This window comes from Festucalex cinctus, chromosome 2, assembly GCF_051991245.1.
Source record: "Festucalex cinctus isolate MCC-2025b chromosome 2, RoL_Fcin_1.0, whole genome shotgun sequence".
In the NCBI taxonomy this organism is placed as follows: Eukaryota; Metazoa; Chordata; class Actinopteri; order Syngnathiformes; family Syngnathidae; genus Festucalex; species Festucalex cinctus.
The window spans coordinates 20120694-20142496 of record NC_135412.1 but is presented as its reverse complement, the minus strand read 5'-3'; the positions used below and the strand labels follow the sequence as shown (position 1 = coordinate 20142496).

Here is a 21803-nt window from a genome sequence, read left to right as displayed (position 1 = left end):
TACACGTGGAGTATTGGTTAGATGGTGTTACATTACATGCATGGGGGACACGGGTTTTGCCCCTCCACACGCACTGATTTTTTTTGTCCGAATCCGAATAAATACTTTTCCACTCACGGATTATTATTATTATTATTATTATTATTATTATTATTATTATTCAGATGGGTGAGGGAGTGCTCTTCAGGACGCAGGAAGCTAATGGAGCGTGAGTCAATGAGCACTTGACTTTGAGATACAATTATAAAAGATAAATTGTTGACCGCTAATGCTATGCAATCACCACTCCATTATGTGATGCGTACTTGATCAATAATACTCTTAAGAGGTATTCAAAAAAGAAATGTGGAAAGGCCGATGTGGGCGCAATGTAAACACATAAAACACACCTGCTGACAGGATAGAGGAGATTCAAAAGAATGTACGAGCGTTAGAGACCTGAGGGGGGGATCATGCAACATGGTTTTAGAGCTCATGAATTATTCATGTGGCTCAGATATTTAAAGCGCTCTATATCATGTTGTGAGCAGTGTGTGGGAAGAGGCTTAGAAAAAGTCCGTCTATCTGACTGTCTGTCTAGTTTTCACTGTGATGACTGCCTGAATACATGGATGAAACACACGTACACATGCAACCGAACATGCTCAAACTTAATAATACATTTAATATTTTATTTCATTTATATTAACTGAGAAGAGCAGACACAGGAGAACTAATTATTCTTAACGTATAGCGTTGCATTTGTAGAACAGTTAAAATCTTTCATTGTATGTAGAAATTTCAATAGAAACACGAATAACACTTTCCAGAAAAACAACAACAACAACAACAAACGGGCTATACTGCTTTGTGGCCACCAGGGGTCAGGAAAGATTACGGGCAAAAGAAAAAAAATTATTTAGACGTGATTTATTCCTTTGTTGACCTCATGATCTATGGAGGTGAAAGCCGAATTACAAGATTCATGAACCGGGAGGGAGTAATTTCCTTTTACAGAGCCATTGGCTGTTGATGAACTGTTTCCCTTTAATGTCTTCTCAGAGCAAAATTATTAAATTATTGTTGTTATTATTATTATTATTTAGTTATTTAGTTAATTTAGTTTTGCCATTGTAGCATTATTGAACTAATTAATATTCTTGCTATTCATGCTAATTTTTATGCTAACTGTATTATGTTTGTGTCTCCCTGTTTTGTGCAATTTAATTACAAGACTAGTTTTATGAGCCCTGCAATTGGCTGGCGACCAGTTCAAGGTGTAGCCCGCCTACTGCCTGAAGTTGGCCTGGATAGGCTCCAGCACCCCCACGACCCTTGTTAGGAATAAGCAGTTAATAAATGGATGGATGGATAGTTTTATTACTGTAGTCTTTATATTTTAGGTAGAAATGAATACCTCAAAAGTCAGTATGCTGAGTTGACACAAAATATACCCACCCGTCCATTTTGCCAAAACAAACAAGACAGAAGCCCAGTGTAAACTCATATGCTCTCTCCTATTGAGCTGCACGTAAACCTGGATGATGGGAAGCAGTCGGAAGAATGTAGGTCAAATCCACTCATCAATTGGGTTTATTACACAAACTGTCGGGTTGGAACGCCCTTGTGGCGATTTTTTTTTTCTCATATGCCCCACCTACTCCTCAAGTCCATCACTGCATCTTTGTTATTCTCTCACTCTTTTATCAGTGCAGCCTTCTGTGTAAATTATTTTCCAAAATAAATATTAGAACGTCGACCATGTCAGTTGAACAAAGCGTAGAGCATGCAGTCTCAAATCTATTTCAAGCAAGGAGGAGGCATTCCCTGTCAACAGAGAGGGAATTAGCAGTATGTGCAACTGCAAGGGGGCTTCCACTGTTGCGACAGGAATGATGAGAATCCCCCCGCCCCCCCTCCATTGCGCTCCTCTATCCGGGCACTCATAAATGATCCAGGTTTCCCTTGTGGAGGCAGCCCTGCTATAAAGTAAGATAAAGTTGCCAGGTCATTATAAATCCACATTTACTGTGCTGATCTAATGTTGCATGCCAACATGTGAGGCATGTAGTCGGTGCGTGCATCAGCTGGTTCCACGGGGGTGGGCTCCATGCAACACACATTCACGGAAATGCATAATGTCTAAAAAAAAAAAAGAAAAATGCATATGCAGCATTTTGGATATATTTTGTCTGATCTCACCTGCTGTCATTTACACTTTTGCTGATTGTGTTGAAGAATAGTGGTCGCTTAGCCAAGCCTTGTTGCTAAGCCAGATCCTGTGAAAAAGCCTTCAGACTAGGGCTGGGTATAAATTCTAATTTCCCCAATCGATTCAATTCGATTCACTTCAGTTCAATCTGATATTGATTAATTATAGAACATAAATTATTTTTAAATGTCAAGGACATGATAAAACCTCCACAAATATTACATTTTAGTAATAAAGTGAACTTTGCAGAGGCAGTAACTGATTAAATGATTTAGTTTATTAATGAAGGTTAACACGTGGTATAATCACTTATGTGCTATACAAACATCACTTATGTGTTGTCATGACTTGGTCATGCCAGGGTTATGTTTGGGTCATGACCGTGTGGTCAAGTGTCTGTTTTGAACTGATGTAACCAGCATCTATTAACTGTTAAGACGCTATATGATGTCTGAAGCTAAGTGATGTCAGGAATCTTTAATCTCTTTATCTGGTAAACAGCCAATCAAATAATTCCATGTCAGTCCTGTTACCCACATGTCTAGCCCCAGCCAATCAGATCGATTCACTGTCTATATAAGCCTGACTGAGAAGTGTGTGTTTTCGTCGGATTATTCCTCTATTTCCCCGTGCACCTCCACAGCCCAAGTTAGCTTAGCGTCTCGATGTTATGCGAATAAAGAGTTCAAATTTGATTTGTGTCTGCGTGGTTGGGATCCAACTCCAGAGCGTAACATGTGTTATACAAACATTGATATCAGCAAGGATGAGATGAAAATATTTTCATAGTTGTAAATATGAACTAAACATATTCTTAATTGTCTTAAAATGTAATATGTCAGGCCTACCATAAATGGGAGAAAATATGTTTAAATTGAAATTCATTGTGAACGGTACCTTTCAAGAAAACAGTAGCTAAAATTTAAATTTAAAAAAACAATCTTCCTTTAAAATTAGATTTTAATTTGTGGGAAAAAGATTTTTAAATAATCGATTCATGGTTTTATGAATCGATATTGGGCTTGAAAAGGAATATTGATTCAATATCGATTATTCAATGATTTAAACCTGTTATGTTATGAGGTTGGATCCCAAAAGCGCAGACACAAATAAGACACTTTATTTGCATAACATCAAAAGGCATGGAACTAACTTGACTTGACCAGAAACAACGAGAAGGCATCGAGGAAAAGAGGAGCAGGTGGCCAGCTGGACAGAGGAATAATCCGACAAAACCGACAGTGAATCAATCAGATTGGCTGTGGCTAGACATGTGGGTAACAGGACTGACATGGAATTATCTGACTGGCTGTTGACCAGATAAAGAGATTAGAGATTCTTGATATCACATAGCTCCTGACATCACATAGCTTAAGACCAGACACTTGACCTCACAGTCATGACACAAACATAACCCTTGCATGACCCAAACTTAACCCAGTCGTGACAAAACCCAGCCCTACTTCAGACTATTGATTTCTTGTTGGGCTGATCAGGTCTGCGCTCTTTCATGTTGAGCATCCCCTGTTACGTTCTCATTCTTTTGTCTTGAAGTGACTTTGCTGAATAATTTATTTTCTGTTCCCCCATTTTACATCTCTACGTATTTCTATGTCAATCAGCTGCACTTTATGACATGCAATGTTGGCACCATGGCGGGAGGTAGTTGGTGTGTAAATATTTTTGTGTTACTGCTCATTCCAATCATTCTTAATGAATGTCATTGGCTCTGTTTCGGGTCCAATGTCTCGCTCGAGGACATTTGAACACAAATGTAGTCAACTTCCAGTTCCTGGCCTGGCCGACTGCTATCCTTAGCTAACTTACTGGAAGCCAGCCAACCGTGATGGACAGAGGGAGTATCACTCCGGATAATGTGTACAGTCAGCCTGTGTCTACTCTTGTTTAGGAAGCTGCCGCAAAGGAAGAAAGATGAGAGGAAACATGTGCTTAAAGAAGGACAGACAGAGTGGAAGTGGGAACAAACAGCAAAGACGCGAGCATTTGGCAACAAGAAACAAACATTTACTGCCACTACAGGAAGTAGACCACCAGATAACACAGGTTCCGAGGTTGTTTATGCTTGTCCCACTTTCTGTAGGAGCGGGTGACATGAGCGTTTTTCTCTCCTCTGTGCCAAAGTCTCTGCTTCACTTTCCCTACACTGCAGTTTATAAATAGAGCACTTTGCTTTTGCTGTAAATCACAGACAAGCAGCGTAAAGACTCACTTAAGAAAAGTGCACGACAAAGCCAAGGTTGAAGGTGTTCAATTGACTAAAAATGGCCCAGCTCTAATGGGCAGTTGGGTTCATCAATACTGTACTGGAACATTTTTCCATCTGGATGACTATGTTGCTTGTGCAAACCAATGAATGGACTCTGACAAATTGTTTGCGGTTTAAATATATCTTGCAAACTTATGGATGATAGGAGCAACTTGCTTTGTTTCAAATTGATTTTTGTCCTGGGCCACATCGGAATTGTGGCCATTATGACTTTGAAGTAGTGATGGGAAAATGAAGTTTCATGGAGCATTTGCATTCACTCCTCTAAATGGTGCTTTTGGTTTAAAACATAAAGGCAAGTGCAGTGGAAATGGATTAAATTGCCACTGCATCTTTAAACCATCTTTAATATTATTGTGCATGTCTATGAATTTCATGTGCGTATGTTATTGGCAAATGTACGTATGTCAAAGTGCAGTTGTATACACGAGCAGGATTACACAGTTTTCTTTCATTGAAATGTATTAACCTATTGTATTAATAATGAAATAAGTCAAAGATACAAAGAATAAGGGGTAGGACGAGATAAGTTTTTAACTTCTTCCAACTCCCTTTGAACATGCAAACTGACACTAATGATTGTATGTTTCTCCTTTCTTTTAATTTTTTTCTGCTACTTGTTTATGTTTATATGTTCAATAAACAAACAAACACACAAACAAACAAACCAAAAGTGCCATACAGAGGGGTCAAAAATGATCACGTGCTTCATGAAGTTTCATTTGTCCATCACTACTTTGAACCTCAAAAAATGTATGATTGCCTCATTTAACATATACCCAACAAATTTATGAATAACTAATTTTGAAATTAGAGGCCAGTACAAACAGTTTCTTCAAATCTTATTATTTTTGTTATATTTTAAATAGGGGTGTCACGCAATTAAAATTGTAATCATAATTAATCACATGACTTCATGAACTCACGATTAATCTTAAATTTTATATTTGGTCTCAATGTAATTGATTTTTTCCCCCCAAGTTTTCATATTCTTGTTAACATAAAAGTGGGCAAAAATGTTAAACAGAAATATGGCTGCATCTTTTATTCATCGATACAGTAGTTTCATAATAAGTCATAAAATTGAGAAAAAGTTTTAAAAATGTACTGTACTGTAAAAAACGAGTGTGATATGGATTTGTATTGAGGTGTTTTTTTGCCACTAGATGGCATAATTTCATTTGTAAGACGGTGACAGCTGGGTGCATTTTTATTTTCATATTAACTCTTTGACTGCCAAAAACGTTTAATGACGTATTTTAAAATCCTAATGAATGCTGCCATAAACGTTAATTTAGGTTTCTTACATTTTTTTTTCCTCTCAATGGGCAGCGCAACGTCTTGTGCAGCGCTGCCTTGTCACTAAACAAAAAATATTAGTGTCAAAGTCCCTGTTGTGCAAAAAAAAAGTATCATTTTACAAAAAGCTAGTTTTCTCGTTATATTATTGTATTTTCGCTTATGTCACAAATGACCCAATTTCAAATGGTGATTACTAGAAAACGTAATAAGGTAGAAAGTACATACTTTTTCTTTTCTCATGAAAGAATGGAATCAAATCTTTCATATGATATCCACCATGTTTATGTAGTCATACCGCACAATATTCTGTTTGCTTTGAAAGGTGAGTGAAAATGCTCGAAATCGGCTGGCACCGATGGGGTTGTTTTTTGGATAACGTTTGGCAGTCAAAGAGTTAAGAGCTACCTAACCTTTAACACGAAGTATCTGTGAAATTCTGCATATTTTTTAAATTCTAAAATACAACTTGACCCCTGTCTTCGCAAATATATGCATTATTATTACATTTATTACTGCTAAATTTTGACGTAGACGTGTCAACTGTGCTGCGACTGGAATTCTTCCAATACAGGCTTTCCAAGTAAGGGGTGCTCTTAAATCGCATGTTAAGAAAATTAGTGGCAACTTTAAATTAACTCAAAATTAATTATTAATAATAAAATGAATAATTTTGACACCCCATTTTTTTTTTTTTTTTTTTTAAGTAAAGTTTTCAAAAGTGAAGGCAATTTTCAATTTGGGTATTTTACATAAAATGTGAAGTCGATGCACGTAATTTGATGTGATGAGCCGCATTTGGCCCCCGGGCCTTGTGTTTGATACCTATGGTGTAAAACATAACAAAAAAATAAAAATAAAAAAAATGACACAATCGCTTGAGGATATTGTGTTATGGTTTTATCATCAAGACCAATATAATTCATATTACATTTAAAATTTCCATTTCTTAAATATTCTCCAGACATTTTATACTACGTTTGTAGTTATTCACTGGAAGTCCTTCTGAAGGGCGAATGCTAATTTGTAGATAATGAACAGCTTGCACACACACGCATGAGCTCGCACACATGTGCAGACATACACAGGAAAGCTAACAATGACAAATTGTGCAAAAAACAAGCAGTGCCTCATGAATATGTTCTCCTTGAAATTATACTTCATGATTTTTTTTTTTTAAAGATGTTCCTTTATCAGAGCATTCTAAACATACAAAATACACTTCAGCAGCATGTACTATATCTTGAATACGTTGCAAAAGCACACACTCACTCACTGTATATTTCCTGCTATTCAAGCATGCTTACACGGCAGAAATCGATGCAAATCTGACGCTTGAGGCCTTTTGACATCATTGAAAGCAGCAATTGGCTACATCATTGTTGGACTGCCATTCAATTTTTAGGTCAGTCTTGACAGCAGGTGAGTACAAGCAAACATTACGCTTGCGCTGATCAGATATATCGTAAATTTTTTAATTGTCCATTCACGTGTTTTGTTAGCTGATGTGAAGTGCAGCAGTGCTTTTCCTGTATTTAGAGAAGATTTTGATACTGCAGCCTGTGAACAGAAATTTGATGCATGCAGTCTAGACAATCTTTGCGGTGCACTTACTGTAAAGACGCAGATATGCCATAAAAATGCCCGTCAGGGAGTAAACCTTGTGTGGGCAGTCTACAACTTTTCACTTATTTATCCTCATATTCATTTTGGATTTGGCTGATGATGCTGCGTAACAATTCCTCACCTGATCCCTATTAAGCAAGCAAGCAGCTGACCCCTCACTTTATTGTGCTCTGTAGATGTGCCAAATGTTGACAATCAAGTGTGCTGCGATGAATTTGAATTTGCAGAGTGGATCAGGGAATCAGGTGTTCTGCAATGCTGCATGCAAGCCTGCGCAATTTCACAGACTCCCTTTGATTGAGACACACCTGACTGACGAAAAACAATGACATTCACATTTCTGTTTTCTGCCATGGCCTAGTGGACTTTCACTTTCAGCCTGAAGCTCACATTTTTTTGTTTGGAATAAGAAACCAAATGCAAAGATGCCTGACACACTTGAATTTTAAAATGAAACCCTCATGTCTTCCACATTCTGCATACATTGCCAGTGTCTTTCGATACATTGGATTATATTTTAGTCAGTTTGCTAGTATTATTCATATTGATGCATGCTACAGTGATTACTTCCAAAGACATGCAGCACTACAAAAGCAGGTTAGCATGAAAAATGTAAGCATAGGTAGGCAATAGCTCACGGGCACCATTGGAATGATTGTTCAAAGTGCACGGATACAAACATTTAAACATACTTCATGAATGCGCCACTTGCGTCTATTTTACAACCCAAAACGTCAATCCAGGTGGTAGCATATTTGTCTTTGGTTTCCTGTTAATTTATATATTTTTAGTAAATATATATATATATATATATATATATATATATATATATATATATATATATATATATATATATATATATATATATATATATATATATATATTTTTAGTAAATATATATATATATATATATATATATATATATATATATATATATATATATATATATATAAGCTCTAGGAAAAAAAAAATCAGAAACCAAAGACACAACACTTTTTTTGTTGTTGTTTTTGGTTGTATTTTGACTATTTAAAATTGACAATATTTGAAATTAATTTGCGTAATCGTTAGTGTATAAAATAAAGCAGAATTGTTAATTTTTTCCCAAACATATAAATGACCAAATCAGAGAAACTGGCAATTGAATTATCGCATTTTTTTTTTTTCCAGAGCTTTATATATGTACGGTCTACGGACACATGGATTGTTACAGTATATAACAGCAAGCACTACTCAAACAATTTAGTTGTTGTTGTACTGAATGCCAAAGCTTACTACGACAAAGCTTGTTAATTTGTGTTCTATTGCTATCATTTGTTACTCATGCTTTCATGGGACTGTAGAGTTAATACACTAAGCGCCTTAATTAGCAGTACATTTAAGCAGACACCTCTGCTGTTGCAAGCATTCATAAAAAAAAATGCCAAAATATCACTACATTTTCGTTGTTAATTCACATTGTGTCCATTTCTACAAAGATGGAATGCTATGAAGTTAAGGACAGCTTTGTTTTTGTTGGGCAGTGGTGTCAAACTATGCAGTATTACTCTTACACTTGGTCTGGGTGGCAGTTAAAGAGACACTTAAAGGTAGAATTATGGAAAAAAAACAAAAAAAAAACAACAAAAAAAAGCAAATAGGCACTAATGTTGAATGTGATTTAGATACTTTTGTATCCCTTATCTTTCGTATCATACAATCAGGCGATTTTTAAAGTACCGACTGATGAAATCTGATTAACAGATGAGACATTCACTCTTTTAAGAGACGTTTGCATTGAATAAAAAGCAAACCAATTTTGGTCGTGCGTACCGACTGCATACCCGCTAATGCATCATTGAGGAAAAGTGGGAAAAGTAATGTGCTGTTGTGTTTCACAGATACGGCACTTCCCCGTGGTCCATTGTGTTGCTCTCTAGGGGAGACCAGTGGTCTGAACTATATCTAGCGATGGACCAAGAAGGAATGCTAGTGCACTTACGGGCCTATACCCTCTACAGACGGAGCATTTTAATGACCATCAAGTAATTAGGTATCAACATCACTGTCTTTCTCTGTTGCTCCCTTCAAGGTTCTCTTGACAGTACGGCTGGACTCTGGCAGTTGGAACAGTTTCACTCACAGTATGTCCTGATTTAGTCTCAAGTGATGTCTGATTTATATTTTGAAATAAACGCTATACTGATTGATCTTATTGTGCGTTGTTGTCTTCAAACAGCTGGTCCCATTATATGGTTTATTATGATTATTACTGCTTAGGCTACTATTTGGCTACTTTTGCCAGCTGGACAACTACTGTCAGGAAAGTAAGACTATCTCCATGCAGAACCCGATGATATCCCAGTCAGACTGGTTGCAGTTCTATGATGTGCTCCAGGTCCTTTGGATATGGGCGAACATGAGGTCTTCTCCTGTTGACCTCTGCACCAAATCATCTGCTCTGGACTCCCAGACTATTCCCAAATATTGGTCATCCGGGCCCATATGTTTTTTTTCTTCACTTTGCAGTCTCTGCAGACCCCACATGAAGTGAATCATCAGTAATAGCTCACATTATACATCCGTGCGCATCTTGGTGATGTTTACGTAGTTGGTGTTGGCTAGAGTGCAGTTTCCCGTTTTCATGCCCTCTGGTCGAAAGTCCTCGGCGCTATGATTGACAGCCTCCTGAATTTCCACATACTCAGACTTACTGAGTGTTGATCCACTGCCACTCCGACCACTCTTCTTCAGGTCATCAACTGAGCTGGCTTTAGGCACACTTGGGATATTTAGATACTGAGCCTGTTCTTCGCCTTCCGTCTCTCTGTGGTAGAAGTAGTTGAAGTTTGACACAATGACCGGCACTGGCAGCGCGATGGTCAAAACGCCGGCGATAGCACAAAGGGACCCCACGATCTTTCCTCCGATGGTTGTCGGGACCATGTCTCCGTAGCCCACAGTCGTCATGGAAACCACCGCCCACCAAAAGGCCTCTGGGATGCTGCTGAACTGGGATTGGGGCTCATCTGCTTCAGCAAAGTAAACAGCACTGGAGAAGAGGATGACGCCTATGAAGAGAAAGAAGATGAGGAGTCCCAGCTCACGCATGCTGGCCTTCAAAGTCTGCCCCAAAATCTGGAGCCCCTTGGAGTGGCGGGAGAGTTTGAAAATGCGAAATACTCTGACCAAGCGAATAACACGGAGGATAGCCAAGGACATAGCCTGCTGTCCTGCCTCTCGATCCTCCGGCCGCTCTGCCAGTTCTGTGCCAAGCGTGATGAAGTATGGAATAATTGCCACGATATCAATGATGTTCATGATGTTGCCAAAAAATCCAGCTTTGCTGGGACAAGCAAAGAACCTGACGAGGAACTCAAATGAGAACCAGATGATACAAAGGGTCTCCACAATGAAGAAAGGATCAGTAAAATATGATGAGGTCTCATAGTGGGTGGTGATGTTGGAATTGGTTTGATATGGATAATTGTATTCCTCATCTTCATTTCGGAAAACTGGCAGTGTTTCGAGACAGAAGCTAACAATCGAGATGAGAATCACCATGACGGAGATGATGGCAATGATGCGAGCTGGACCTGAGCTCTCAGGATACTCAAAGAGCAGCCACACCTGTCTCTGAAACTCATTCTCGGGCAACGGACGCTCCTCTTCCTTGATGAAGCCTTCATCCTCCCTGAAGATTTCCATAGCCTCCTCACCCAGTTCATAGAAGCGTATCTCTTCAGAAAAAATGTCAAGAGTGACATTAACAGGCCGCCGCAGCCTCCCTCCAGATTGGTAATAGTAAAGAATGGCATCAAAACTCGGCCGGTTGCGGTCAAAAAAGTACTCGTTCCGAAGAGGATCAAAGTACCTCATCCGTTTCTTAGGATCGCCGAGAAGCGTTTCTGGAAACTGGGACAGGGTCTTGAGCTGCGTCTCAAAGCGTAAGCCCGAGATGTTGATGACCACCCTTTCGCAACACTCGTGATCCGGCTCCGGGTCGTATTGGTCATGGGGCTGACCGGGATGCGCAGCCGCTTCGTCTGCAGGGTCGCTGGTGGCAACCGTCATGCTGGAAGGCGATGGAACCTGCAGCTTTCAAATGGGGCGGGGCTACGTTTGCCCACAGGAGATATACCTATAAAAAGAGCTGGAGGGTAGAAAAAGGACAACTGTGATTACAGTTTTGCTTTGATTGTCACAGACTAGTATTGACAGTAAGACCCGGAAAAACTGCATTAGTCAAACATTCCTGCAGGCAAGCAAGTCTGCGGGGCATTTGAAAGACAGAAGCAAGGAGGGGCCCGACCATTTGAGCACATCGGCTCCACTTTGTCTCTGAGCGTTGGGTTATGAGTCCTCTCCCGTATGAGCGTGCTGTTGGATCAATATGCCATCCAGTAATATTGTATCAGCTCTCGCAGGGTGCAATTACAACCAATAGATCTGATTATATGCTGAGTGCCCCGTACAATCTCTGAATATTTTCCTCTCTCTGCTTGTGTGATATGAGAGTAGATAAAAAGATCTTCATTTTTAACATAAGTCTAAGACTTTAGCTGTGATAAAAAAAATAAAAAAAACAACAACATGCATTTTGTTAGCTAAAAAAAGTCCAGTACCTGTTTAATGTGCCTTTGTAAGACTGTCGGACAGTTGTTGCGCTGTGCAGTGCTGAAACACAACAGGACCAGCAGAAGTGTCCAAAGTCACCCCTTGCCGTCCAACCAGCTCCTTCTCTTTTCTTCCAGCCAAACATCACAGAAAGCTTGCGCTCTGCAGCAAGGCGGTGTGAATGGGAGAGGGGGGACGAGGACGCAGGAGTTAACGCCCTCACCAAACGTCACAGATACATGCCGAGATGCAGCGGAGGGCTCCAGGTCGGAGCACGGCCGGCGAAATTATAATTCAGGCATGAGCAAAGTCACACTGTGGAGTTTATTATTCAGCATGGCCAAGGATGCAGTGCAGAACTCTTCCAGCCTCATGTCAGTAGACTGAAGGAAGGGAGGCTGTGGGGGATGCTGATGTCATTATGTATACTTGTGATTGCAATCAAAAGCATCCGCGAAAGCAAATCCATATACCGTCCACAGAAAGATTCTTGTTGTATTAGCATGACCGGACAGTTTTTTTTTTTTCTTATGGGAAATATGACTGCACATATGGTGCACATTATCAAGGCTAAAATATATTCCTGAGTAGGGTAAGTGGCATCTCAGACAAAGCAACCAAGTTCATGCACCAGGCCACTTCCACATTAAGCGCCAATGTTTTTGTTATTGTTGTTGATGATGATGATTATTGGCACACAAGCGAGGGGGAGTTAGTTGGAAGTGACAGGTGCCAAACATGCTTAAGCCATTTGCAGCCCCTGTTGATCCAGCCACAGTCACGTCCATGCACAATCAAAGCAGAGCTGAGCTTTATTTCTTATCGTTTCAGCTAATTGCATGCAGGAATTCACCGTGATTGTCTTGATGCGCAGATGCACGAGATTGTATCCAGTTTGGCTCCTTTTAAAGTGACGGTGCTGAGTAGTCATCTCTCATTCTTTTCTTATTTGACTCGCACGTCCAGCGGTTGTGCCATCTCGTCACGGCCGTCTGGAGTTGCCTGCTCGACTCGCGTCTCTCATCTGTCACTTCCATCCACCGCCGTGGAGATGCGTGGGCTGCAGTTGGGCATCGCGGCGCATACTAAGAGCTTCTGCATGGCGCGCCTCGCCCCACACCGATGCTCTCCCCCCCTTTCCCGACACTCGAGTGTTTCACGTTAAAGGGGAAGCGCCACTTAAATGCAGAGTGGAAATGAGCTCGGCCAAAAAAAGACCTCTGTTGTTTTTATTATCCAGTCCAATCCACTTCATTTCTATCGCACATTTCATAAACAAACATTTCCAAAGTGCTGCATATTGAGATCCACACACTATAACCAACTATAAACTAAATATAAAATGCTAAAATACAATAAGGTAAAATAAAGAAAATAAATACATGAAAAATAACTTATACAAATAACTAATATATATATATATACATACATTCCACTGCAAAAAGAATAAGTAAAAGGGTGAATCCTGCATTACAAAATCTACCGTTTGCTTAAACCAATACCACACAAATAATTTCACGGTTTCATATTTTATTGACCAATTATATACACAGTACAAGGTCTTGTGCAGCACCCTAGTGCAAGAAAACAGTAGCACTGCAAAAAACATACAGACTTATTCACAAAAAAGCAAACAAACAAGCAAGGCAGTTGGAATATACCAAAATAACAAACACCATAAAACATAATGTTCAAAGTTAACAAAGAATGAACTTAAAACTACAAGAAACATGACTTGGCTCACATTAAATCAACAATGAGCCAACAAGACTGAAAGAAACCAGGGAATTAAATACAACTAAAGTGACGATAAAACAATGCACATTTGGACAAGATACAAGTGTCTGGAGCGACCTGATTGGTTGACACAAGGAATAGGATTAACGAGAACAGGTGTTAATGAAAACCTAATGAGATAAAAAAAAAAAAAGACACACACACAGGGAATTCACACTAATTAATTTGAAGTTCTTTTAGTTCTCAAGAAACACGACCCGACTCAAAATATGTGCAAAAAGTGACACCATACGATTTGCTGGAGAATTTCAGCCAAGGACCTAACATGGATTTTTTTTTTTTTTTTAAATGCCAATTCTGGTATTTGTCAGAATAAAATTCCAACACTCGGGTTCGAGTCCAGGCTCCGGCCTTCCTGGGTGGAGTTTGCATGTTCTCCCCGTGCCTGCTTGCATCTTGTCTGGGTGCTCCGGTCTGCTCCCAATTCCAAAGACATGCATGGCAGGTTAATTGGGCGCTCCGGATTGTCCCTATAGGTGTGGATGCGTGTTCGTCTCTGTGTGCCCCGCGATTGGCTGGCAACCAGTTCAGGGTGTCCCCCGCCTACTGCCCAAAGCCAACTGATATAGGTTCCAGCACCCCCCGCGACCCTTGTGAGGAATAAGCGGTCAAGAAAATGGATGGATGAATAATATCGGCCAATTAAAGCATACACTTTCTCATTCACAAGCACTTTAACTAGTCGTGTATGCAGCTTTCCAGCTTCTCAGTTTCCAAGCAGGGGAGGAAAAATCTAATTGCAGCGCACGCGTATGAATTCCAGCAATTGTAGTTCATGATTGTATTACACTCTTGCGTGTGTGTATGCCTGCATGTGCCTAATAGGTTTGGTCAGTAATTAGTGGACTGTGATGCAGTGAGGAGGTCTGTAAATAATCACAGCATTGTCAGCAACTCAGCAAATTGCATTGTGCAGGGTATGTAGCCTCTGGATTATGCACTCTTCCTAACATTGAGTCACATTAAAGCTGAAATTTTTGGGATACCAAATCCAAACTATACAATTGTCTGTATAGTGTATACCTGCGATTGGCTGACAACCAGTCCAGAGTGTACCCCGCCCACTGCCCAAAGCCAGCTGAGATAGGCTCCAGCACCCCCCGCGTCCCTTGTGATGAATAAGCGGTCAAGAAAATGGATGGATGAATAATATCGGCCGTCAAAACAAAACTGCACCTTTCAGAGTTGCCTTTTATTGTGGACAGTCTAAGGCACACCTGTGAGGTGGGCTGGATTATCTCGGCAAAGGAGAAGTGCTCACTATCAAAGATTTAAACTGGTCCGTGAACATTATTTGAGAGAAATTGTGATATTATGTATGTGATAAAAGTTTTAATCTTTCAGTTCATCACATAAAAAATGGGAACAAGAACAAAAGTGTTGTGTTTATGTTTTTGTTGTGTCTATATTGCATTGCACAGGTTTGTGACTGGAATATATATATATATATATATATATATATATATATATATATATATATATATATATATATATATATATATATATATATATATATATATATATATATATATATATAAAACTGACAGTGAAAAGAAGACTGGACACAGTGTGTCATTCAGTAGCCTGAGACATTGTTTCCAAACTTTTGACTGGTCGTGTATGTCTTTTGGCAGCCAAAGGAATGAAAACTGGGGAGGAATTCCTCATGTGCTCGCCTCCTTTCTAGCTCGTTCTCCAACGATACGCAATCCTACTCCAATCAAAGTGTCACCGTCTTGATTAGGATGATAACATAGGACCACTGAAAATGTCATATTAGCTCATTGAGCACAGGCCGAGTAATCAGTTTTGCGGCGGTACTGAAGGCGTCTGTGGAGAGAAGGTGACACTTAATATAAGAGGACTGATTGATGGCCAGAAACTCTTAAAGCACTACAACCCATCAATGTAAATGACAAAAAAGCTCATCTTTGAATGGAGGGCCAATGGAGACTGCTCGCCAATGTCAATTTCGTCATACTTCGACAATGGTCATTGAGATGATCAAAGGTGCACTTTACATGAGGGCTGAGGCCAATTGTATTAAGACTATCGACGTGAGTGGAAACTTAACGCACACCTGGTGGAAACAGCACTTTGAGATTCAGTGTAGTTGCCATAGATGTGGGACAAAACAATAGTATAGAATTTACAATATCAGGAAATGAGATTGAGGAGAAGTACGATGTGGTATGTAAGAAATGAAACAGATCATGCGGATTGTCTGCAATGCATGCTGCTATCCATTTACACATTTGATTAATCGTTTGGAAGGACATAAATAGATCGATTAATTCTGTTTTGTGTTCAGAGCAGACAGGAGCTTATTGAAAGAATTCATGTGGGAGCGCCGACATTGCCGGGTTTCAACAATGCTCATGTGTTCAGCAAATCTGCCTCACAGTGAAAGGTTCTGGGTTTGAACATTCTATTTAGTGTTCATATACTGTAATTCGATTTCCTCCTACATTCCAAACATAAATAGCTTAATTACAGTCTGAATTCTAAATTTGAGTGTGAATGGTCGATTAATTTCATATATATATATATATATATATATACAATTGTCTGTATAGTGTATACCTGCGATTGGCTGACAACCAGTCCAGAGTGTACCCCGCCCACTGCCCAAAGCCAGCTGAGATAGGCTCCAGCACCCCCCCCCCCCCCTTGTGATGAATAAGCGGTCAAGAAAATGGATGGATGGCTGTATAGTGTATACATTTCTTTATCTTTATAATGATGCCCTTTTTAGCCCAATAATGTAAAATAATTATTTCATTCTGCTTGGACAAGCATGCATGCACTGTACACAGTGTACTGCACTCAACTAAAATATAACCGCAACACTTTTGTTTTTGCTCCCATTTTTTTTTTATGAGATGAACTCAAAAGGTCTAAAACTTATATATATATATATATATATATATATATATATATAAATATATATATATATATATATATATATATATATATATATATATATATATATATATATATATATATATATATATATATTAGGGGTGTGAATTGCCTAGTACCTGATGATTCGATTCGTATCACGATTCACAGGTCACGATTCGATTCGATACCGATTAATCCCGATACGAATTTATAAGTCGATTGTTGCGATTTTTTTCATTCAAATTTAGAAAATACTAATCAGTAAGCTTGTAGAGTGTAAGATTTATATGAAAATGTATTATTTATTTATCTGAAATTTCAGTCTTATAGAGGTTGTAATCTGTTTCATGTTTGAACAGCATTAAAATAAAATATTAAGGCTTAATGTTCCGTTCATATAACATTCTTCCATGCTCAAGGTGTGAATCCTAACCCGAAGTCAGACGTTTTGTTGAATATTTTGCCATTAAAAATGGAAGTTTAAAAATCGATTAACACACAAAAAAAAAAAAAAAAAAAAAAAAAGCAATGATGATAAGACGTTGAATCGGTAAGACTACCGAATGAACAATTCTGAGCTCTTAAAAAAAAAATAATAATAATAAAAAAAAATTTTTTTAAATCGATTTTTTTTATTGAATCGCGCGATGTAGTATCGCGATATATCGTCGAATCGATTTTTTTACACCCCTAATATATATATATATATATATATATATATATATATATATATATATATATATATATATATATATATATATATATATATATATATATATATATAAATGTGTGCGTGTGGGGGTGTGTGTGTGTGTGTCTGGGGGGGGGGTGTTAGGCCCAAAAATATTTGGACAGTGACACAAGTTTTGTTATTTTTCAGGGGAGCAAAAGTAATTGGACAAATTACTCAAAAGACTGCAAAAAAATAAAAACATAAAAAGATGGGCCCTTCCCTCATTAACCTGTCATCAAATACGCAGTTAATAGGTCTGGAATTGATTCTAGGTGTGGCGTTTGCATTTGGAAGCTGTTGCTGTGAACACACAAACATGCTTTCAAAGGAGCTCTTAATAGGGGTGAAACAGCCCATCCTGAGGCTGACAAAAAAAAAAAGAACAAAACCATCAAAGAGAGAGCAGAAACGTTCTAAGATGTGATTAATCTGCTGAAAAAAAATATCGTTGCTTAAGTGCCTTGTAAGCGACTGATGACCAATCCTGGGTGTACCCTGACTCAGACAGGCAGTGGAAAACGGATCTCTGTCACTCGGACCATCCAGTTTGGTATTTTGACTGCTTATCTAAATCCTACTGACTACGTTTAAATGCATTCAGTCTTCGAGTTAAGGTCAGAATTCCAGTTTGTGAAACAATCGAGGTAACACGTTACATGTGTGGCGGACTGAGTTACTCTCGTTTACATGTCATGTCATTTGTGCTCAATTGGAATATCCCGACAACGTAACTACGTAAATAACGTCTTTTCTGCTTTTAACTTACTACATTCAATGACATTATATTCATGTCACTCACCACGCTCAATAAAGTAGTCGGTTTCCTCCTCGCTCCAGAAGTGTGGTTCATTGCTGCGCGCGTCATGTTTGTTTACACCGGCTTGAGTATTTCCGGTGGGTCACACGCCAATAAGCTCATATTTGGGTTATTGTGCGCCTTTTCATGGCCTTACAAAACCCGAATATTGTCAATATTTAGGGTTTAAAATTGTTATTGCCTGCATTTAAACGTAGTAATTGTAAGTCCTAAATGTATCTGGGCATGTTCGGGTACATTTCGCTACACTTTGATAGACTACAGTATAAATAATAAATCATCTTGATTCTGGTTGTGCAGTTCATCTCCGCCCTGATCAACACAGGAGGACATTTGGAGGAGAGGAGGAGGAGGAGGCGATGGAATAAGAGACACGGAAAAGGCGAGAAGAGGGCGCTGGTCCAACTTATGACAGCACACTACAGGGGAGGAGTCCTGGATGACCTCTACTGCTGCTGCAGCAGGTGATCGCTCAAAAGCAACCTCCAACACGTGCACACACCATTCTCCCTTTATGGATTATTGCTACCTTGCAATTCACTTGCAATGATGATGTTTGTATTGATTGCTCATTTTATTTCAACTGAATCTGAAATCTGGTCACCTTTGCGTACTCAGTGATCTTATATTTAGACATCGCCCTTGGAAGTACAGTAGTCTATTTATTTACCTGTTGAGAAGAGGCAGGCTGATGACCATTATTGCTCTCATGGTGAGATATGTCCTTACCATCACAGCCGAGTACTCTATTGATTCTGGATGCGGTTTCACTGACAGTTGTTAGTCCTCAACTCAGACGGAGCAATCAATGCAGCAACTGCTCTGGAGGTCAAAGAAGAAACTTAGACGATCATATAAATATATACCACAAGTATACAATCTTTAATGACCTTTTCACATTAACAAAACAGTAAACATGATAAAAAAAAATAAATACATGTTGACAGCATTTAACTCATTCAATCCCAGCCATTTTGACAGAAGCAATCCCGTTCGCTCCCGGCTGTTTTACTGGATTTTGACTGATTTTGCAAGGCCCACAGAATATTGTGTTCAATTGCTATAAAAGCATGGAACCTATCAAAAGAAAGATTAAAGTCTCTTCTTTCATCAGGGAAAAAAAAGTATGTTTCTATCTGTTTCCGTTTTGCAGCAATTAGCGTTAGAAGAGAGCTAAGTTTAATCAGTTTTCACAAATCTATTTTTAATTTTAAGTAATTTAGCTTTTTTTCTACATGGCCCTGGTTGATCTCCTTTGCTCTGCTGCCACCTGCTGGCCGTTTGTATAATAACTACCATTTCTGCAACCGGTCTTTGCACTTGAGAGGCTGCATCAAAGTCTTCTGTATGCTCTAGCATAAAAAAACAACAACAACAAAAAAACGTATAAATACGTCTTTGGGACACTTAAGACATAAAAAAAAACTTATTTATACGTTATTGGGAGCAAATGAGTTAAGGGTTCAAGTTAGCAGGTTTCTTCTACCGTATTGCTCCAAATAGTGGCTGGTGTTTTAATTTTTGGCTTGAATTTGTTTCCTAGTTCTCATGGTTTGTCATTTCTTTGTCTAAAGACCTTCTGCTAAAAGTTAAAAACAAAATACTGTGGGTTAGGACAGTGGTTGGATTAAAAGTTGTTTGTGCATTTTGTATCTTCTTTGTTGAATTGCTTGGCGGTTTACACGCCAGATGTCACACTATTTACAAAGCCGGCGCACCTATCTGCTGTGCTGATAAGCCGTTTTATACACACCAGCCTTGGGAAAGCCAACCAAATCAGGGTGGCGCAAACTTTACTCAAGTGAATTGATGGGAACTGTTTGGTGGCTGGGGCGGCACGGTGCATGACTGGTTAGCACGTCCGCCTCCCAGTACTGAGGACTCAGGTTCGAGTCCAGGCTCCGGCCTTCCTGGGTGGAGTTTGCATGTTCTCCCCGTACCTGCGTGGGTCTCCTCCCAATTCCAAAGACATGCATGGCAGGTTAATTGGGCGCTCCGGATTGTCCCAAGGTGTGCTTGTGCGTGTGGATGGTTGTTCGTCTCTGTGTGCCCTGCGATTGGTTGGCAACCAGTCCAGGCGGTGTACCCCGCCTACTGCCCAAAGCCAGCTGAGATAGGCTCCAGCACCCCCCGTGACCTTCTGAGGGATAAGCGGTCAAGAAAATGGATGGATGGATGTTTGGTGGAAGCATACTCGGTAGTGGGCGGTAAGTTTTGGACCGAGGCCTTCAGTACGGGCTTCAGTGATTTACAGTTATCCACTATACTTAATAACACCCTCACCTCAAGATTATGTACAAAAACACTGTTTAACTATGCAAGGTAAATTTGCATATTTGAGTATGAACACAACAAACAATGGAGTGTTAAAATTTCAGGGTTACATTTTTGAGAATCGATTTTGACTCCATCCATCCATCCATCCATCCATCCATCCATCCATCCATCCATCCATCCATCCATCCATCCATCCATTTCCTAATTGCTTACTCCTCACAAGGATCACGGGGGTGCTGGAGCCTATCCAAGCCGGCTTCGGGCAGTAGTACACCCTGAACTTGTTGCCAGCCAATTGCAGTGATTTTGACTCCTGAAGTGTAATTTTAACATTCTCAGAGTGAAATGGTGGCAGAGAGGCAAAATATTTTAATAGGACAGAGTAGTGGAGAGTAAAATCAACACTGACCAGTATTGACACGTAAATTAATTTGTAAATGTAGTTCAGTGTTTCCAATAGTGTTTGAAACAGCGGAGAAAGCCTTTGAAGCCGCTGACTGCTTTCCATAGAAGATATGGCTGCACGTTAGCACGTGCAGCCATTTGTGTAAGACGATCCTCGCACTGCTCACAGAACAGTAGTCTGACTTAATGTGACTGAATCAAGTAAGAAGTGAAGGAATCATTCCCACGGCAAATGTTTGCTCTCTAGGCTGCGGGCGGCAGTTAAGTGCTCTCCGTCTGGTCACTTCAATCAAATCAACGGTTAATGCACACTCGCCGAGGTTGGAGAGCCGCACTAATCAGGCACAATTGTTTGTGTTTTAAGTAGGGGTGTCAAAGTTAAAGCGTTAATAGATTCATTAATCACAGAAAATTGTCGCATTAATCACGTATTCATGCATATTAATCGCACAAATTTTTGGAACGCACTTGAGCATTGAACATAACCGCGGATGGTTACACTGAAGGCTGCGCAGGTCAGTGATTAGGTCAATGCACGGCATTTCCTACGCCTGTTGTTCCGAAATGAGCGGGGTGACTCCAGTTGGTGTGTTCGGTGGTAAATTTTGCTTTAAAAAACACCCTGATGGGACTTTAGATAAAACAAAAGTAATTTGCGTTTAATTAATTGCTGCATTGCACCCAATTGTTATGATGCTGTTACGTTTTGAGCAATACACGAGTGCACGCAATTCCGTACATGCATTTAATCAATGTTTGCAAATGACATATCATAAAATGCGTTGTCAAAATATTACAGTAACTTGTATTTATTTTATATTACGCGAATACGCATACGCAAGTAATTTAGGTGATTAATCGTGATTAATCC

At 39.4% G+C, this 21803-nt stretch overlaps 2 protein-coding genes across 5 annotated transcripts in view; both read right to left on the bottom strand.

The window, feature by feature from the left end:
- LOC144014067 (uncharacterized) overlaps window positions 1–21803 on the bottom strand; it is a 491860-nt gene that overhangs the window by 96673 nt on the left and 373384 nt on the right. The gene's annotated exons all lie outside the window — the stretch shown is intronic.
- kcna2b (potassium voltage-gated channel, shaker-related subfamily, member 2b) lies at window positions 8344–13117 on the bottom strand. Of its 4 annotated transcripts, none has more exons than XM_077513561.1 (3): window positions 12853–13117; window positions 12008–12161; window positions 8344–11535 (listed from the first exon to the last, which is right to left on the bottom strand). In XM_077513561.1, the coding sequence occupies exon 3, from the start codon at window positions 11454–11456 to the stop codon at window positions 9957–9959; it is 1500 nt and encodes a 499-aa protein (XP_077369687.1). In that variant the 5' UTR covers window positions 11457–11535; window positions 12008–12161; window positions 12853–13117; the 3' UTR covers window positions 8344–9956. The 4 variants fall into 4 exon arrangements, with proteins under 4 accessions (XP_077369687.1, XP_077369689.1, XP_077369688.1 ...); XM_077513563.1 differs by having other exon boundaries at window positions 12008–12059; XM_077513562.1 differs by having other exon boundaries at window positions 12008–12397; window positions 12853–12863.

Coding starts and splice junctions, on each gene's coding strand:
- kcna2b (XM_077513561.1), bottom strand. CDS start 11,456: ATGACGGTTGCCACCAGCGACCCTGCAGACGAAGCGGCTGCGCATCCC.